Here is a 21,140-nt window from a genome sequence, read left to right on the forward strand (position 1 = left end):
AAATACTGCTACCGGGCGAGCCAGCACCGGAACGAGGGGACCAGGAGAGGAGCGGGGAGGCTCTATAGGACCCAGAGCCTTCCCTCTCTGTGGGTAAGTATCTGTCTCATTTTTTTAAATGCGGTTCTCATTCACTTTAACTACTTTGGCCTCCTGGACGTACTAGCTACGCCCAGGAGGCCATGTGCGCATCCACGCGCTCCCGCGGCCGTTCGCGCACGTGCACTCGCGCTCCCGGCCGCGGATTGTTAGCCCACGAATCAGTGAATCGGGCTATGGTGCCCGATCACTGATTCCTTTCCCCCGCAGAAAAAGCGACAGCTTCTCTCAGAAGCTCCGCTTTTTCTGGCTGTATGTTACGCTTAGTGACGTCATGTAAACAAACTCATGGCCGCCATCTTGTGGCCAAAAAGTAAAACTACAACTAAAAGTAAAAAAAATAAAACTCAACACACATTTACATTATAAAAGTACTGTTTACATCCCACCCTCCCAAAAAATACCCAAATAAAATGTTCAATAAAAAAAAAAAAAAAATTACAATAATCAAAAAAAAAACCATGTAAATATTTACCTAAGGGTCTAAACTTTTTAAATATCAATGTAAAGATTAAATATTTCTATATTTTTTTTTTTATTTTAAACTTGTAAATAGTGATAGATGCAAAACGGAAAAAATGCACCTTTATTTCCAAATCAAATATTGTCACCATACATTGTTATAGGGACATAATTTTAACGGTGTAATAACCGGGACATATGGGCAAATACAATACGTGAGTTTTAATTATGGAGGCATGTATTATTTTAAAACTATAATGGCTGAAAACTGAGAAATGTTGTTTTTCCGTTTTTTTCTTATTCTTCCTGTTAAAATGCATTTACAGTAAAGTGGCTCTTAGCAAAATGTACCCCCCAAAGAAAGCCTAATTGGTGGCGGAAAAAACAAGATATAGATCAGTTCATTGTGATAAGTATTGATAAAGTTATAGGCTAATGAATGGGAGGTGAACATTGCTCGGATGCATAAAGTGAAAACGACTGAAGGCTGAAGTGGTTAAAGTGGTATAAAACCCTAACTTAATATTCAATAAATACATGTTTTCCTACTTTTTATATGTCTACTGTCAGCAGAACGTCCACCCAGCGGGAGGGTCTGACGGACCCGTCGTTTGTGAAAATATGGCGTGTGTACGCGCCTTAGCAGAGCAATCAAGGCTCAGTACTACTTTATTTCCATGTTCACCACTTATTTCATATTTATATTATTCTTGCATATTTCCCCATTGTCATAATAACAATTATTGAAAAGTGAAAGGAGGAAATGTCTTCCTGTACCTGATTTTCCTCTGCACATAGGGGTTAATTTATAGAAATAAAAGGAATATTGGAAATGGCAACCAGACATGATCAGTCATTTCTTCAACCCTGTACTGGAAAACAGCGGGAATCTGATAGCTTAATATGGAAATCGTCACCAGTTTTTACATCATTTATTTAATCGTAAAAAGGCTATATGATAAAATGTGTTATATTACTGTGATAAACTGAGCAGGGAGAGGTATGGAAAAGCTGAAATATGTTAATGTTATGTTAATTTTTGGCACAATCTGTAAGCAATCAATTTTGTGTGTTGCTTGTAGGTTTTCAAACACTACATCTGGTACTGGGTGTGCGATGCCTTCCTCTGGAAAATTTATTACATTACATAGACAGTGGAGCTCTGCTACTGACAGAAGCGTTCATTGTTAAACTTCTCAAAGGTGAGTTTTCTTTATACATAGCATTCAAAAATCTCTTAGGGCTAAGCTGTCCTCCACAGTACTGTTCTCCCATTCCTGGTGTAGAGTGTCTTTAAGTATACAAAACTTTATTTTATTTCAATCTTAGCATAGTGATGTAACTGTATTTTTAACATAGTGATGTACCTGTACTTTGTTTCCCCCAAAATAAGACCTACTCTGAATATAAGCCCAAGCCCAATTTTTCAAGATTTTTGAGGATGCTCGAATTATAAGCCCTACTCCAAAAATAAGCTCTACCTTCATGAAAAAAGTCAATGTAAATAGTATCTAGGCAGTTGAAATTTGAAATCAATTGACAATAGAATGGAGCAGAACAAATAGACCCTTCACCAAGGAAAGCAGACGCCCCTAAATAATAGCACTCAAAAGGCAAGTTTCACACTTGCGCGTTGCGATTCTCCCACAGCAGGAGAAGCTGCCCCAGGAGAATCGCACCGCACCAAAGCCCCTTTTACATTACCCTGCAGTAATGTTCATAGGCCTGCCCCCGCTGAACAGGAAGTACATCACCAGGATTCCCATCGGTCTGCACATGCGTCCCGCATTGCGCCCTTTGTTTACACTTACTGTGTCGCCTTAGACTTGCATTATTGGAATAATCCGTGTGGTAGGCACAGATCATGTGGTAACACACTGTTGACATTGTGTCGGTATTGCAGCGATTTGAGTACTTCCAATGCATCACATGAAGTATGAAAGTATCCATAGACTTTCATTTACTTAGCGGTCTCTTGCGGTAAAATTGCTTAATGCAACTTTACCACAGTGCCATAGTGTGATAGGTTGGGAAAGTACCAGGCTTTTGGTAAATGTACATTGTTGTACATAGAAAAGGGACATCAAATCACATTCATGATGGAATTCAAGGTTTGGAGACGTACAATGATGTTCCAGAATGTGATGCCATGGCTATATTTCAATAAATGTTGATTTAGTACCTTAAATGCAAATGTATTTTTTTTGTCAAAACAGTTGGCTTTCCCTCTCAGATCTTAGAACATCTTTACGCATTCCAAAATTAGACTGGTGGAGTTGCACCCAGATGCGTTAACTACTACAGAACCTTGGGATTAAGCCAAATAGCAGAGTAGCCCTCACTGAGTTTGAGAGTCTGTGCCAGGCTGCGGGATCTTTTCACAAAATGTTGTTCCTGGTATACTCATCACTCATGGACCAGTCACTCATTGACCAGTCTCTTGAGGAGCTCCCTTACCTCAGGGCCTGGGAAGAGGAACTGGGTACCACTTTCACTGCATCTAAAAAAGGCAAAGATTGCATCTATGCGCACAAATCCTCTAATGCAGTATTCAAGAACTGAATAGGAAAACTCTCCAGGTGGTATTATACCCCACAGAGATTAAACCAGATTTTTCCGACTAAAGACCCCAATTGCTGGAGATGCCGTGCTTGTGCTTGCTTCCCCTCCCGCATTCTATGGAACTGTTCCAAACTAGTGCCGTTTTTTGGCAGAACGTTGAAAACCTAGTTAAGGAAATGAAGGTAGGGAGATTTATTTTCTTTTACAGCACAGTTCTTCCTACTACAACACAAATTTATGGAGTATGAGGGCTTATAAAAAATCTATAGTACGACATATACTTAACGCAGCCAAAACAGTTATAATCAGATACTGGGGGAACGCGTGTTGTTCCAACTCTACAGGAACTGATACGCAAACTTGATGTGGTCTTTCTGGTCAGTATATAGGGAATCGGAAGAATTTAAAGCAATCCTTGAGAAACAAAATGAATCGCTACGTTGAGACATTGGCCCTGGCATTGGTAGATACACCTGTGCTTGATAAGCTCTCTGTGCCATGGCATACCTCCTATAGAATAGCTCTGCAGATTCTGCTCATGGACCCAATTTTTCTTTGTTTTGTTTTTCTATAGACTTCCTTTAACCTCCTTGGCGGTTATCCCAAGCTAGGGTCGGGGCGGAAAACTGCCGCTAAGAGCGGTGATCCCGACCTCTGCTCGGGGTAGCCGCCGGAGGCTGAATGCAGAGCAATGCGAGCGTTTCTACATACCTCCCGGGGATCCCGACATCGGCTGGCATTCTTCTTTTTCTCCTCCAGGGCTCTGCTTCCTGCTGGTGAGATCGCCGGCTGTCGTCATGACGACAGCCGGCAATTTCACTTTAGAGTTGCAGCGTCACCTGGAGGATGGAGGCCTAACTGCAGCGCTGGAGCCAGGGAGGTGAGTGCTGGGCTGCTGCAGATCTCCCTGGCAGCATGATTTTTTTCCAGGTTTTAGGGTCTGAAAGGGTGCAAAAAAATTGCACTGCTTTTAGACCCTAAAATCCGAAAAGAATCAGAACGCCAAGGGGGTTAACCACTTCCCGACCGCCCACTACACAGGGGCGGCGGGGAAGTGGAGCCCTGCAGGACGGCCTCACCCACAGAGGCGGCAGTCCATTTAAGGGCATGGGCATGGCGATCGCGTCATCCGTGACGCGATCCTCCGCCGGCGCCTGTCACCGCTCGCTCGCCGCAACATCCCGCCGGCTATACGGAAGCGCCGGCGGGATGTTAACCCCGCGATCGCCGCATACAAAGTGTATAATACACTTTGTAATGTTTACAAAGTGTATTATACAGGCTGCCTCCTGCCCTGGTGGTCCCAGTGTCCGAGGGACCACCAGGGCAGGCTGCAGCCAACCTAGTCTGCACCCAAGCACACTGATTTCTCCCTCCCCTGCCCCAGATCGCCCACAGCACCCATCAGACCCCCCCCTGCCCACCCCCCAGACCCCTGTTTGCACCCAATCACCCCCCTAATCACCCATCAATCACTCCCTGTCACTATCTGTCAACGCTATTTTATTTTTATCCCCCCCCCTGCTCCCTGCCCCCTCCTGATCACCCCCCACCCCTCAGATTCTCCCCAGACCCCCCCCCCAGACCACCCCTCCCCTGTTTACTGTATGCATCTATCCCCCTGATCACCTGTCAATCACCTGTCAATCACCCGTCAATCACCCGTCAATCACCCGTCAATCACCCCCTGTCACTGCCACCCATCAATCAGCCCCTAACCTGCCCCTTGCGGGCAATCTGATCACCCCCCCACACCAATAGATCGCCCACAGATCCGACATCAGATCACCTCCCAAATCCATTGTTTACATCTATTCTCTCCTCTAAACACCCACTAATTACCCATCAATCACCCATCAATCACCCCCTATCACCACCTGTCACTGTTACCTATCAGATCAGACCCTAATCTGCCCCTTGCGGGCACCCAATCACCTGCCTACACGCTCAGATTGCCCTCAGACCCCCCCTTATCAATTCGCCAGTGCATTAATTACATCTGTTCTTCCCTGTAATAACCCACTGATCACCTGTCAATCACCTGCCAATCACCTATCACCCATCAATCACCCCCTGTCACTGCCACCCATCAGTCAGCCCCTAACCTGCCCCTTGCGGGCAATCTGATCACCCACCCACACCATTAGATCGCCCGCAAACCCGCCGTCAGATTACCTCCCAAATGTATCGTTTACATCTGTTATCTTCTCTAAACACCCACTAATTACCCATCAATCACCCATCAATCACCCCCTATCACCACCTGTCACTTTTACCTATCAGATCAGACCCTAATCTGCCCCTTGCGGGCACCCAATCACCCGCCAACACGCTCAGATTGCCCTCTTACCCCCCCCCCCCTTATCAATTCGCCAGTGCATTAATTACATCTGTCCTTCCCTGTAATAACCCACTGATCACCTGTCAATCACCTGCCAATCACCTATCACCCATCAATCACCCCCTGTCACTGCCACCCAACAATCAGCCCCTAACCTGCCCCTTGCAGGCAAACTGATCACCCACCCACACCAATAGATCGCCCGCAGATCCGACATCAGATCACCACCCAAGCGCAGTGTTTCCATCTATTCTCTCCTCTAAACACCCACTAATTACCCATCAATCACCCATCAATCACCCCCTATCACCACCTGTCACTGTTACCCATCAGATCAGACCCTAATCTGCCCCTTGCGGGCACCCAATCGCCCGCCTACAATCTCAGATTGCCCTCAGACCCCCCCTTATCAATTCGCCAGTGCAATATTTACATCTGTTCTCCCCTGTAATAACCCACTGATTACCTGTCAATCACCCATCAATCACCCCCTGTCACTGACACCCATCAATCACCCGCTGTCACTGACACCCATCAATCAGCCCCTAACCTGCCCCTTGTGGGCAAACTGATCACCCACCCACACCAATAGATCGCCCGCAGATCCGACAACAGATCACCACCCAAGCGCAGTGTTTCCATCTATTCTCTACCCTAAACACCCACTAATTACCCATCAATCACCCCCTGTCACTGCTACCTATCAGATTAGACCCCTATCTGCCCCTAGGGCACTCAATCACCCGCCCACACCCTCAGAATGCCCTCAGACCCCAGCCCTGATCACCTCGCCAGTGCATTGCTTGCATCTATTCTCCCCTCTAATCACACCTTGAGACACCCATCAATCACCTCCTGTCACCCCCTAGCACACCTACCCATCAGATCAGGCCCCAATTTGCCCCGTGTGGGCTCCTGATCACTCAGCCAAACCCTCAGACCCCCTTCCGATCACCTCCCCAGTGCATTGCTTGCATCTATTTTCCCCTCTAACCACCCCCTGAGACACCCATCAATCACCTCCTGTCACCCCCCTAGCACTCCTATCCATCAGATCAGGCCCAATACAACCTGTCATCTAAAAGGCCACCCTGCTTATGACCGGTTCCACAAAATTCACCCCCTCATAGACCACCTGTCATCAAAATTTGCAGATGCTTATACCCCTGAACAGTCATTTTGAGACATTTGGTTTCCAGACTACTCACGGTTTTGGGCCTGTAAAATGCCAGGGCGGTATAGGAACCCCACAAGTGACCCCATTTTAGAAAAAAAAGACACCCCAACGTATTATGTTAGGTGTATGACGAGTTCATAGAAGATTTTATTTTTTGTCAAAAGTTAGCGGAAAATAATTTTTATTGGTTTTTTTTCACAAAGTGTCATTTTTCACTAACTTGTGACAAAAAATAAAATCTTCTATGAACTTGCCATACACCTAACGGAATACCTTGGGGTGTCTTCTTTCTAAAATGGGGTCACTTGTGGGGTTCCTATACTGCCCTGGCATTTTAGGGGCCCTAAACCGCGAGGAGTAGTCTAGAAAACAAATGCTTCAAAATGACCTGTGAATAGGACGTTGGGCCCCTTAGCGCACCTAGGCTGCAAAAAAGTGTCACACATGTGGTACCGCCGTACTCAGGAAAAGTAGTATAATGTGTTTTGGGGTGTATTTTTACACATACCCATGCTGGGTGGGAGAAATTTCTATGTAAATGGACAATTGTGTGTAAAAAAATCAAACAATTGTCATTTACAGAGATATTTCTCCCACTTAGCATGGGTATGTGTAAAAATACACCCCAAAACGCATTATACTACTTCTCCTGAGTACAGCGGTACCACATGTGTGGCACTTTTTTACACCCTAAGTACGCTAAGGGGCCCAAAGTCCAATGAGTACCTTTAGGATTTCACAGGTCATTTTGCGACATTTGGTTTCAAGACTACTCCTCACGGTTTAGGGCCCCTAAAATGCCAGGGCAGTATAGGAACCCCACAAATGACCCCATTCTAGAAAGAAGACACCCAAAGGTATTCCGTACGGAGTATGGTGAGTTCATAGAAGATTTTATTTTTTGTCACAAGTTAGCGGAAAATGACACTTTGTGAAAAAAAACTATTAAAATCAATTTCCGCTAACTTGTGACAAAAAAATAAAAACTTCTATGAACTCACCATACTCCTAACGGAATACCTTGGGGTGTCTTCTTTCTAAAATGGGGTCATTAGTGGGGTTCCTATACTGCCCTGGCATTTTAGGGGCCCTAAACCGTGAGGAGTAGTCTTGAAACAAAAATGACCTGTGAAATCCTAAAGGTACTCATTGGACTTTATGCCCCTTAGTGCAGTTAGGGTGCAAAAAAGTGCCACACATGTGGTATCGCCGTACTCGGGAGAAGTAGTACAATGTGTTTTGAGGTGTATTTTTACACATACCCATGCTGGGTGGGAGAAATACCTCTGTAAATGACAATCTTTTGATTTTTTTACACACAATTGTCCATTTACAGAGGTATTTCTCCCACCCAGCATGGGTATGTGTAAAAATACACCTCAAAACACATTGTACTGCTTCTCCCGAGTATGGTGATACCACATGTGTGGCACTTTTTTGCACCCTAACTGCGCTAAAGGGCCCAAAGTCCAATGAGTACCTTTAGGATTTCACAGGTCATTTTGAGAAATTTCGTTTCAAGACTACTCCTCACGGTTTAGGGCCCCTAAAATGCCAGGGCAGTATAGGAACCCCACAAATGACCCCATTTTAGAAAGAAGACACCCCAAGGTATTCCGTTAGGAGTATGGTGAGTTCATAGAAGTTTTTATTTTTTGTCAAAAGTTAGCGGAAATTGATTTTAATTGTGTTTTTTCACAAAGTGTCATTTTCCGCTAACTTGTGACAAAAAAATAAAATCTTCTATGAACTCGCCATACTACTAACGGAATACCTTGGGGTGTCTTCTTTCTAAAATGGGGTCATTTGTGGGGTTCCTATACTGCCCTGGCATTTTAGGGGCCCTAAACCGTGAGGAGTAGTCTTGAAACGAAATTTCTCAAAATGACCTGTGAAATCTTAAAGGTACTCATTGGACTTTGGGCCCTTTAGCGCAGTTAGGGTGCAAAAAAGTGCCACACATGTGGTATCGCCGTACTCAGGAGAAGTAGTATAATGTGTTTTGTGGTGTATTTTTACACATACCCATGCTGAGTGGGAGAAATATCTCTGTAAATGGACAATTGTGTGTAAAAAAAATTAACAAATTGTCATTTACAGAGATATTTCTCCCACCCAGCATGGGTATGTGTAAAAATACACCCCAAAACCCATTATACTACTTCTCCTGAGTATGGCAATACCACATGTGTGGCACTTTTTTGCAGCCTAACTGCGCTAAGGGGTCCAAAGTCCAATGAGCACCTTTAGGCTTTACAGGGGTGCTTACAATTTAGCACCCCCCAAAATGTCAGGACAGTAAACACACCCCACAAATGATCCCATTTTGGAAAGTAGACCCTTCAAGGTATTCAGAGAGGGGCATGGTGAGTCCGTGGCAGATTTCATTTTTTTTTTGTCGCAAGTTAGAAGAAATGGAAACTTTTTTTTTTTTTTTTTTCTCACAAAGTGTCATTTTCCGCTTACTTGTGACAAAAAATAATATCTTCTATGAACTCACTATGCCTCTCAGTGAATACTTTGGGATGTCTTCTTTCCAAAATGGGGTCATTTGGGGGGTATTTATACTATCCTGGAATTCTAGCCCCTCATGAAACATGACAGGGGGTCAGAAAAGTCAGAGATGCTTGAAAATGGGAAAATTCACTTTTTGCACCATAGTTTGTAAACGCTATAACTTTTACCCAAACCAATAAATATACACTGAATGGTTTTTTTTTATCAAAAACATGTTTGTCCACATTTTTCGCGCTGCATGTATACAGAAATTTTACTTTATTTGAAAAATGTCAGCACAGAAAGTTAAAAAAAATCATTTTTTTGCCAAAATTCATGTCTTTTTTGATGAATATAATAAAAAGTAAAAATCGCAGGAGCAATCAAATAGCCCCAAAAGAAAGCTGTATTAGTGACAAGAAAAGGAGCCAAAATTCATTTAGGTGGTAGGTTGTATGAGCGAGCAATAAACCGTGAAAGCTGCAGTGGTCTGAATGGAAAAAAAGTGGCCGGTCCTTAAGGGGTAGAAAGCCCTAGGTCCTCAAGTGGTTAAGCGAGTTCCCCATTCTCACCCTAGAGTCTCACATGTTGTATTGTGTATTTAGCAGAGCCCTCTGTATTTAGATTGGGTGAAAATGGTTTCAACTGCTTTCAACTATGTTATGCAGAGTTTCTACCTTGAAATGTCTGAACTTTTGTTTGTTAGATCTTTAAACATTTTCAATAAAGTATCTGAAAAAATGTTAATTTATTATTTTTCTTCAAGTATAAACATAGATTGTTCTTGGAAAAATATGACATCCCATAAAAATAAGCCCTAACTCCTCTTTTGGAGCAAAGATTAGTATAGGATCCTGTCTTATTTTCTAGAAAACACGGTCGTTTGTATTTCACTTGTGTCTGTGCTGTGGTTCATAAATGGTTTAATTCTGTTCATTGTTTTTACAGAACTGGATGACAGTGAAAAGAATGAAAAACTGAAATATAGCATTATTATACGTCTTCCAGAGGTAATCATAGTAAAATTGCTGCACACTGTTAACTACAATTTGTACTTTTTTTCAGTGAGAAATTGAGCAAACGTTAGGGTTCTTTTCCTCCAAACATCATATTATGCATACACAATCGCATTGCAATTTTCATGCATTTTTCATCAAATGAAAATAAGAAAATAAGAATTGTGATTTGCATCCTCTGATTTGCAACCTTTTTTTTTTTTTTAGTGCAGTTCATGTTATGTTAGAGAGATGATTTATGTGATTTTATCTGTTTTACAGTATATTTTAGAAGCTGCACTTTGATGTTTTATGATTTGGTCACAGAGATGTTGGTATCAATAAGATAACGCAATAAAAATCTTGTATCTACCTTTTTTTTTTTTTTTTATCCTAAAAAACCTGCCTGATTTTAACTCTTATTCTGTGACTCCCCACTAAGCAAGCTTAGCTAAATCTTTCTGAAACCAATAATCTATACCGGTCGCTAACATCTAACTATCTGAAACTGTTCCGAATCCCAGTTCATAGTAACCGCACAATAACTCTACCTTTGCATTAAAGTCCATTGGGATACTAAGCAACTTCCCCCAAGAAGTTGCTTAGTATCTAGAACTGCAGGTGAATGTGAAAGAAAATAGATTATTTTTTTCTTTTATGTTCCTCAAGCAGCATTCAGTGAGAAATGGCCTCTCAAATGCAAACACAAAAACAAACTTTATTAGTACATAAACTATAATAAAACTATTTACCAGTGGCTTCATATTTGGATATAATAATAAGTAGCAAATGTAGCGATGTTTCATCCACCCCGTCCTGCTTCCACTGAGCTGCTTGTGCTACTCGGGCACACTGCAATACTGAGTTGGGCCTCATTTCCATGTCTGTGCTGCGGGAAACGCAGATGGCCGTCGAGGAGTACTGCACTGCGTTGCACTGTGAGCTTCACCTGATGCGCAATCCAATTTATTTAAAATAAAATGTTGCACAAAAATGCATGCAACCATGTGTTGCGATTCCACAATGAATCTCAATTGGATTGGGAAAACAAGATTATTGCTTTCTCCAAAATATTTACTGGAACTCAAAAAGCTGATTCCAAAAAAATGTTAACTTTTCACTGTAAATGTGAGGAGCAGGTAGAGCTTCCAAGAGACAAAAAAAACAACACACACACAGAGATAACAAGAAGCACAAATAGTGTCGAAAGTGGGATATATGAACAAGATATATAATATAGAAAGATATTCACAAAACCAGGTTGCAAGCCAACCAACCATGGTACAGGGCATGTGGAGAAGGCCTGTCTCCACTTGGGACTGTGGTGTATAGGGAAATATCCTAAGCGATTCCCTGGATCGGTGAGATGAAGTAGTGTGAGGGAGAAGGCACCCCAAAAAAGTATAACAACTTTAAAATCCGGTTAAAAGGTAGTACCGGTATGTGGCTTACCTCAATAAAAGGCACTCATTACTGAGTAAACTAAATCCTATTTTTATGTAATTATTGTCTTTCATTAAGGTAGTACAATTTTAAACTGCTTTTAATTGATTCATACTTTTTGGGGTGCCTCCTCCCTTTTGCTAAATTCTGATCCTAGAGTGATCAGAAACTCCTGTTACAGTTCTGCATAGAAGTCCTGAGCCTTTCAGTGTAGCATGTACATGTAACAGAACTCCCACTTCTAGTAGGCATTCCTCAGTTTGAGGAACTACAACAGCAGATTCTCCCAAACGCAGCAGGAGCAGTCCTGTGGACCTCTCTACATATACACTAGATTTTTATTTTTTTTTGTTCAACATTGTTATTATTCATCATTATTATGGTGACAGTCTAGCATGTGCAAGTGTTCCCCTAAGTCACTGGACTTCCCTGCATAGTTAAATGATACTTGGTCAACCGCTATGGTCGTTCCTACAATAAGTTGCAGGAGGACGACTCTTGCTTGCTTGCAAACTTACAGCTCATTTGCACACTGTAAACTATTACCCAGAATAACCACAAAACTTTGATTAGACTGACATTTCTCCCTCATGCTTGTGTAACTTAATACAGGTATCTCTGGAGCTCACAATTTAAAGAAAAAAATATCCTGATCATTTACGTTTTTTTTTCTTTTGATTCCTAATCCAGTGTTTTGAATTGATCCTGATTCAGAGTTAAAAATGATAAATTGTCAAACGATCATGTAGTTCCCTCTCTGGCAAAGGGATATTAGTTACAGTAATTTTATTTGCATTCGCCCAATAATCCGCTTCTGTTAAAAAAAATAAAAATCAAATTGAATGGTAAGGGCAAGTGAGGATTTTTCACAGTATCTTGTGCACTGTTCTCTTTCAAAGAAGGTCAGTGGATTGTTTATTCCCATAATCGGTGCCAAAGTGGATAGGGCGTCATAGCCTGGAGTCTCCAGGATTTCCTGTTCTATCACATAAACCTATTGAGTTTAGGGAAATCCTACTTAAAAGGTGATGAGTGGACTGCTGCACGCAGATCACACAATAGAGAACATTCCACGTTGTCATATTAAATTCACTGTTATTTTTTTTTCTTAACTTCCAGAACATTTCTGAAAAAGTCCATCACTTGTGGGACCATGCCATCAGCAATAATTTCATTGCTATGAAGTATATGAGAAAATTGCTCTTTAGGCTTCACAGCAAAGAGGTAATTAATTAAGCCACTATTTAAAGAAGAATACTGTATTTGTTTTCTTACTGATAAGCATTAGATTAGACTTAAATTAACATATAATATGTTTTCTCATAGGAGAATACATATTGCTATGGGTATGATTACTTGTAAAGTTATTTTGAATTGGTGGCACTTATTTTTGAGGACGAATTTGAAAAAGACTTTTCCCCAGAGTTGCCTTTGATAACTAGGGTGTCTTCTCTCCTTGTGGTGTTCTTTGGCCTCTCTGTAGAGGCTTTGTGTTTATCTTTTGTTCAGCAAGCACTATTTTGTGTTTCCCAAGCTGTAAACCAGAGAGTTTGCAGTACATGCACACTCCAGTGCCCTCCCAGTGTTCCTGGGTATTCTCTCCTTGTTCATTCAGGAAACACCAGTTCATACTGCTGCATGATTAACTTCCTAAGTCAGAAATGACTGGGGCCATGATTGCTCAGCTAGGTCAGAGTAATACACCAATGCAGTTCTGTAAAGTAGTCCTCACTGCAAACCACCTATAGTCATGAAATATAGGTTAGAATATGGAATGTTCTGTTCCAGGGTGTTGCCTGCTTTCCACCAAACTGATCTAGCTCCAGAGGCATCCTCCAAAGGATCCTTAATGTGAGTTTCCAAGTTTTCCTATTGTATGTATTTCTGTATTTAATACAAAAATTTGCATACCATTTGCATTGTCAATAGCTTGGCTATTGATATCAGAATCTATGGTTTGCCTACTCCAATGCTGCATATGGATATCTGCATAAAAGGGCTCAGTTCTCCTGGTGGGGACTTTTCCATATAACCTTTGTAAATCATTTGCATGCGTTACATCAACTTAAAGCCTGGTACACACATCCAATTTTGATTGGCCAATGATAGGTCAATTTTACCACTACTATGTAGTATGAGAGTTTACTTACACAATTTTTTAATATTACTTAACCACTTGAGGACCCACCCTTTACCCCCCCTTAACGACCAGCGCTGTTGTAGCTGATCTGTGCTGGGTGGGCTCTGCAGCCCCCAGCACAGATCAGCGTGCAGGCAGAGCGACCAGATCGCCCCCCTTTTTTCCCCACTAGGGGGATGATGTGCTGGGGGGGTCTGATCGCTCCTGCCTGCCGGGTGTTGCGGGGGGGGGCACCTCAAAGCCCCCCTCCGCGGCGAAATCCTCCCCCTCCCTCTCCTACCTGGCCCCCCCCTGGTAAGCCGGGCTGCACAGGACGCTATCCGTCCTGTGCAGCCAGTGACAGGCTGTCTCCTGTCACATGGCGGCGATCCCCGGCCGCTGATTGGCCGGGGATCGCCGATCTGCCTTACGGCGCTGCTGCGCAGCAGCGCCGTACAATGTAAACAAAGCGGATTATTTCCGCTTGTGTTTACATTTAGCCTGCGAGCCGCCATCGGCGGCCCGCAGGCTATTCACGGAGCCCCCCGCCGTGAATTGACAGGAAGCAGCCGCTCGCGCGAGCGGCTGCTTCCTGATTAATCAGCCTGCAGCTGGCGACGCAGTACTGCGTCGCTGGTCCTGCAGCTGCCACTTTGCCGACGCATGGTATAAGCGTGCGGTCGGCAAGTGGTTAAAATCTGTTGGGCCTTGTGCTATACGGAAGAGGTAAAATTGGCCAGTGATTCACCAATCAAAATTAGATGATACACTCTTTCAATTATGATTGGCCAGTCACTGACCAATTTTACCACTTCCATGTTGTATGATGGTTTACCTACACAATCTGCTCATAGTATTCAATATTTGTTGACCCTCATACCACGTGGAGGTGGTAAAATTGGTCAGTGATTGGTCAATCCATAATTGAAAGTGTGTACCAAGTTCTCACAGTTGTAGTGGACACTTGTATTACGGACTCCTGTGTTAGAGAGATCTTCCCTGGCGGATTGCAATGTCACACAACTGAATTTTCTACTGGTAGCAATTGCACATTGGCCAGACAGTCACATCTATCATTGAGCCCAGTGAGTGCACGCTGTAAGCAACGCTAGGACCTGCCGCTCTGCCCTGTACAGCTCACACAGCTTGAAAATGTTCCTGCTGACTTGTGCTACCATGCTATCTATTATAAGCTCTGTGTAATATGTTGGTGTTTTATAAGTACAAGATCATTCATGAATAATTGGGCAGCAGGACATCACTCCATGTATGTTTAGCCAACATTGTAAACGTAGTGTGATATAGTACAATCATAAACTGATAAATAATGGAGAGTGTTTATATGAGCTTGCTATTTCAATTGTTTTAATTTAGAAAATTAAAACAATGGTTAATAGAAACCTATTTCACCATTTCAATTCTTGTTTCTGTGCAGATTTCTTGGCAATCACTGACTGACAGGTCGCCACTCTACATACATTTTCTTCCTCTAAATTACCTGATTATGATGCTGTCCACCGTGGAAGACAGAGGTAACTTACTTTGCATCACAGAAGCAGTACAGGTTGTCCCCAGTTAACAAATGAGATGGGGACTGTAGGTTCGTTCTTAACCTGAATTTGTACGCAAGTTGAAACTCTGCGCTATCTTTGTCCCAAGTGCTTCCTCTGTACCGCCCTGTGCCTCCAGTGACCCCCTCTGTGCCCCCTCTGCTTTCCTGTGCCTCCACTGTGTGCCTCTATGCTTTTTTCCATCTCCCTGTGCCTCTACTGTGTCCCTCGTGCCCCCTTCTGTCGTCCTGTGTCTTCTCCTATCTCCCTTTGTGTCTTCTTCTGACCACCTGTGCCTCCATCCATCTCCTTGTTCCACTTTCTGTACCCTTTATGCTGCGTTCATAGGAAATAGCGGTAGTAGAATCAGGGCTGTGGAGTCGGTCCAAAAATCCACCGACTCCGACTCCTCAGTTTAGGATTCCACCGACTCCGACTCCACGACTCCGACTCCTCTAATTTGCATATTACAATTTTGTTGATTAAAAGTATGTAACATGAAATTCATCTCTTAACTGCCAATGCTTAGGAATTTTACAAGACAACTGAAGTGAGAAGGATATGTAGACTACTATATTTATTCCCTTTAGACTAAAACTAGTCCTTGGTAAGAGTACTTGTAAAAGGTACAAACCGGAACAAAGAACATCTATCAGGCCCTAGGCAATGTAACTGTGGGTACATGTAAGAATGATGTGCAGGTATTCTGCAGGGGAATGAGGAGATTGTAAACAGACAACACCTCTGTGTTCAATGTGCACAGCATTCTCAGTGGATTCCCTGCAGCTCTGTGGGGAGTGCATATGTAGAGTATAGTACTACTGTGTAACAAAGTAAACCTGAGACAGATGAAATTAAAGTTTTATACATAACTGGGGCTTCCTCCAGCCGCCTTCAGGATAATCAGTCCCTCGTTGTCCTCCTCCACCACCTGGATCTTCTGCTATGAGTCCAGGTACTTGAGCCAGTCAAGCGTAGTGCACATGCACACACTCCGCCGCCAGGAGCATACTACACCTGTGCAGCACTATTGCGCAGGTGCAGAATGTTCCTGGCTGTGGGAGCGGCATGCGGCCGGACAGCGCGGACTGGCTGAATTACCAGGACTCATAGCAGAAGATCCGGGTGGTGAAGACAGTGAGGGACTGATTAGCCTGAAGGGGGCTGGAGGAAGCCCCAGGTATGTATAAAACTTTACTTTTCACCCGTCTCAGTTTCCCTTTAATTTGTAGTCACCAAACCAAATTTTAATAACATATCAAATTATTTGATTTCATCAGCAAAGGGAGTGCATACATTTGCATAAATCAGCATCAATGCAGAATTATTTCCATCTCGTTGACCATCTCTATTAGTGACATGGCTAACCATCAGGCTTTATTCTTACAGCATAGATGTTATTTAGTGTATATAAGAGATTCCTGTGTACACATCATATATACAGTCACAATCAGATATGTATATCTGACTTTAAAAATACGGGGACTGCTTTATTGAAGCAGCACAAGTAACTAATTTTGATTGGTTTATTTCATTTTTGTAGACTAAGCACAGCTAGTACTGTATATATACTGTATAAATACATTATTTTTAATGACTATTATCTGAGAAATAGAACATTTTATCATATTTTCTATTTTAATTACAGTTACAAATTCATTAGGAGTCGGAGTCGGTGCATTTTTCCCGACTCCAGGCACCCAAAATTGCCCGACTCCACGACTCCGACTCCACAGCCCTGAGTAGAATATCCATAAATTTACCGATCTTATACTAATTCATATAGTGAAATATTGGTAATGGGAAAATAATCACGCGCTCCCCCTTCATCCACAATAGACACCCAATACAGTAAGGAAATGCAGGCCCCCTTGCGGGTACAGACTCACCAGATCCTAAGGTCACACGTGACCTAATTTCGCTTCCGGGGGTGTTGGCCCCCCCGTCGCCTCTCTGGCTGTCAGGTGTTCCCCCACGGCTGCTAGCGCTGCTGGACTCTGCTGGGCGCTGCTGGGCTCTGCTGGGCTCTCCTTTCTAGTCGCATATGATTGTGGAGATAAAAAATAAAAGAGAGAGGACCCGCCTCTACTAGTGCATTATCCTCTTTTATTTAAAAAAATGTTAAAAACAGACTTTGGCAACAATAGTTCAAAGCGGCGGGCTAGTGGATCACAATGTCTGTAAGCTGGGAGGAATCAGCTCCCGGGTGGCCGCCTCCCGCCGTCCAAACCGCTTTCCACGCCGCAACTTCAAAGAATAAAAAAACGCCAAGCCGGGGATCACGCAAGTGACACCACTCAGCTGTTGTTGATGGCGTACGCGTCACACGTTACGCATGTACGCGTTGACGTCACACAAGCCACGACCTACGCGTTTCGCTGATAACAGCTCATCAGGGGCTAAACGATGTGACGTCCACGCTGCCCTATTTATATCCTAAAAAACTCCCGGCCACCATCCAGGAAGTGATTCTCCCCTCACAATCCAGTTCATTTCGTTGCTGCGGCAACACACAAACTACATATATAAATACAGCGCTGTCATAACCTCTCTATGCCAACCAATATATGCACCATTACAGCGCTGCATTCTCACAATAATGTTCCCACATTAATATAAAACCCATAATCAAATGGAATACGATATATACATATAAACCATTTTTTTTTAAATAAAAATGAAAATAAAAATAATCATTCTTAAAGTCATAGTGCCATAGTATACAGCAACTCCCTATACCCTATTAAGAGAGACTGAACTAAAAGAAATAAATATATGGGAGATGTCTGTAACGATACTATAACTTTAAGAAGTAACAGACAGCAACCTCCCACATTTCATCAAAGGAGACTGAAAATGGGGGAATAACAATATCATCACCATCCTCACGAGTTGTTTAAAAAGCAATTCATATCTATGTCGATGTTAATACCTTTAGGCTCCAACGTATCTAATTCATATATCCATTTGGTTTCCAACCGTGACAACTCACGGATTCTATTGCACCCCCTCCAGGAGGGTTTTAGTTTTTCAATACCATACATTTTAAGTTGACTTAGTCTACATCTATGATTGTTTACAAAATGTCTTGGCACACTATGATTGGTGTGCCCTTTCTCGATCTTATATTTATGTTCGCCCAACCGTGCTTTTAGCTCCCTCCTCGTGCGTCCCACATATTGCTGTCCACACTCACACTTTAAGCAGTACACCACATACTTGGTGCTACAAGTTATAAAGCCCTTTATCCTAAACATTTGTCCATTTGAAGAAGAACTAATAGTGGTGGCTTTAGCTGTTAAACCCGCTTGGCATAGTCCACAAGACCTGCATGGATAAAAGCCATCCTGCTGCCATGGATTTTTCTCACTAGCCCGCCGCTTTGAACTATTGTTGCCAAAGTCTGTTTTTAACATTTTTTTAAATAAAAGAGGATAATGCACTAGTAGAGGCGGGTCCTCTCTCTTTTATTTTTTATCTCCACAATCATATGCGACTAGAAAGGAGAGCCCAGCAGAGCCCAGCAGCGCCCAGCAGAGTCCAGCAGCGCTAGCAGCCGTGGGGGAACACCTGACAGCCAGAGAGGCGACGGGGGGCCAACACCCCCGGAAGCGAAATTAGGTCACGTGTGACCTTAGGATCTGGTGAGTCTGTACCCGCAAGGGGGCCTGCATTTCCTTACTGTATTGGGTGTCTATTGTGGATGAAGGGGGAGCGCGTGATTATTTTCCCATAAAGACTGTTACCAGAACAACCTGGTTTATCTTGCAGCACCTCCAATTGAATTTACCTCGGACTTTGTGTTTAAATAATTGTAGATTTTTATCAAGGTGGTTTTGTATCATCTAGGTTGATTACTATATTATATCCTGTGAGCGCTAAAACCTTTTTTCCGAAATATTGGTAATGTTTGCCGATATTTCACTATGACCTAACCTCTCCCTTCCTTGGGGTGCCTAGCCCTTAACGCCGTAACCCAATTAACCTAAAAGGGTAACTGAACTGAGAAGAATACGGAGGCTGCCATATTTACTTCCTTTTAAGCAATACCAGTTGCCTGGCAGCCATGCTGATCCTCTGCCTCTAATACTTTTAGCCATAGACCCTGAACAAGCATGCAGCAGATCAGATGTTTCTGACATTTTTGTCAGATCTAACAAGATTAGCTGCATGCTTGTTTCTAGTGTGATTCAGCCTCTATTGCAGCCAAATAGATTAGCAGGATAGCCAGGCAGCTGGTGTTATTTAATCAGACTAGCAATATAACTGAACCATTTTGATATTTTTTAATCTGTGTACTGCTCAACATTTTTACAGCATGTACCGTTTGGTAAAGATGGTGCTTGTTTCCCAATTACCCACAATGGTGACATAATCTCAAGTACCCCTCGATGGATATACATTTGTTAGGAGTACTCCACAATAATGAATAAATGATTGTCAATCAGTCCTTTATACTTTTAATTACTTTTAACTACTAAAATACTTATTCAGGTTTATTTAACCACTTCAGCCCTCAGTCGTTTTCACTTTATGCATCCGAGCAATGTTCACCTCCCATTCATTAGCCTATAACTTTATCACTACTTATCACAATGAACTGATCTATATCTTGTTTTTCCTGCCACTAATTAGGCTTTCTTTGGGTGGTACATTTTGCTAAGAGCTACCCTACTGTAAATGCATTTTAACAGTAAGAATAAGAAAAAACTGAAAAAATTCATTAATTTTCAGTTTTCGGCCATTATAGTTTTTCCATCCTCCATAATTAAAACCCATGTATTGTATTTGCCCATTTCTCCCGGTTATTACACCGTTTAACTTATGTCCCTATCACAATGTATGGCGACAATATTTTATTTGGAAATAAAAGTGCATTTTTTCCGTATTGCTTCCATCACGATTTTACAAGCTTATAAAAAAAAAAAATAGAAATATTTCATCTTTACATAGATATTTAACCACTTTGAAACCCTTGCTACGCTTATCTACTCTCCACAAAACTTCACCTGAAGCTCAGGGGAGTAGATAGGCGTACTTGTGGTAAGCAGTGTGCTGTACGCCCAATAAGCTATCTGATTATGTATATAGGGTATCATTTTAACCGTGACAAGTGAGAATAGATTTTGTGTTGTTTGACAACTGAGGGCTAAGTCGTGTGATTTTTTTTTTTTTTTTACCGGAAAACTGAATGAAAAGCAATAAAACTGTTATTTTCATGTACTCTATACCCCCAAATAAATACTTGTAAAAAAAAACAAAACAAAAGTGACAGCATTGAAAAGAGAATACATAAGTTACCCTAGGGACTTAGCTTTTAAAACATGTATGCCATGAGTGTGTGTTACTGTTAATCATGAAGATAACGGCTTTTAATTACTGATAGAGTACAATGAGAAAACAAAAAACACAAACCAGAAACTAATATATTATCGCCATACATTGTACTAGGAACATTATTTAAATGTTGAGATAACCAGGACAAATTAGCAAATACAATGTGTGTGTTTTACCCATGGTAACATTGTTTATTTGAAAACTATAGTGGATGGAAATGGAGAAATAGTGTATTTTTTCTTTTTTTTTCTCATTTTTCCTTTTAAAATGCACAGATAACATAATTACTAAAAGCAAATATCACCCTCACAAAGCATAATTTGTGGCAAAAAACCAAGATATAGATCATTTATATCTGATGAGTAGCAATAAAGTTATTGGTGAATGAATGGGAGGAGCGCTGAAATGTGAAAGTTGCTCTGGTTTTTAAACAAAAAACCCTGTGGTGCTGAAGTGGTTAAAAAGTTTAGACCCTTAGGTAAATATTTGTTGTTGTTTTTTTTTTTTATTGTAATGTGTTTTTTTTATTATTAAACATTTTATTTGGGTATTTTTGGGA

General features: G+C 42.1%; 1 protein-coding gene across 2 annotated transcripts in view; it reads left to right on the forward strand.

Moving 5' to 3' along the window:
• The window catches only part of GSAP (gamma-secretase activating protein), a 137,142-nt gene that overhangs the window by 110,495 nt on the left and 5,507 nt on the right, over positions 1-21,140 (forward strand). For both annotated transcript variants that reach the window (XM_068276214.1, XM_068276215.1), the window contains 4 exons: positions 1,644-1,763; positions 10,086-10,147; positions 12,695-12,799; positions 15,130-15,226. In XM_068276214.1, coding sequence (XP_068132315.1) covers positions 1,644-1,763; positions 10,086-10,147; positions 12,695-12,799; positions 15,130-15,226 — 384 coding nt within the window. The remainder of the gene's footprint in view (positions 1-1,643; positions 1,764-10,085; positions 10,148-12,694; positions 12,800-15,129; positions 15,227-21,140) is intronic.

Source organism: Hyperolius riggenbachi, chromosome 3 (assembly GCF_040937935.1).
Source record: "Hyperolius riggenbachi isolate aHypRig1 chromosome 3, aHypRig1.pri, whole genome shotgun sequence".
NCBI lineage: Eukaryota > Metazoa > Chordata > Amphibia > Anura > Hyperoliidae > Hyperolius > Hyperolius riggenbachi.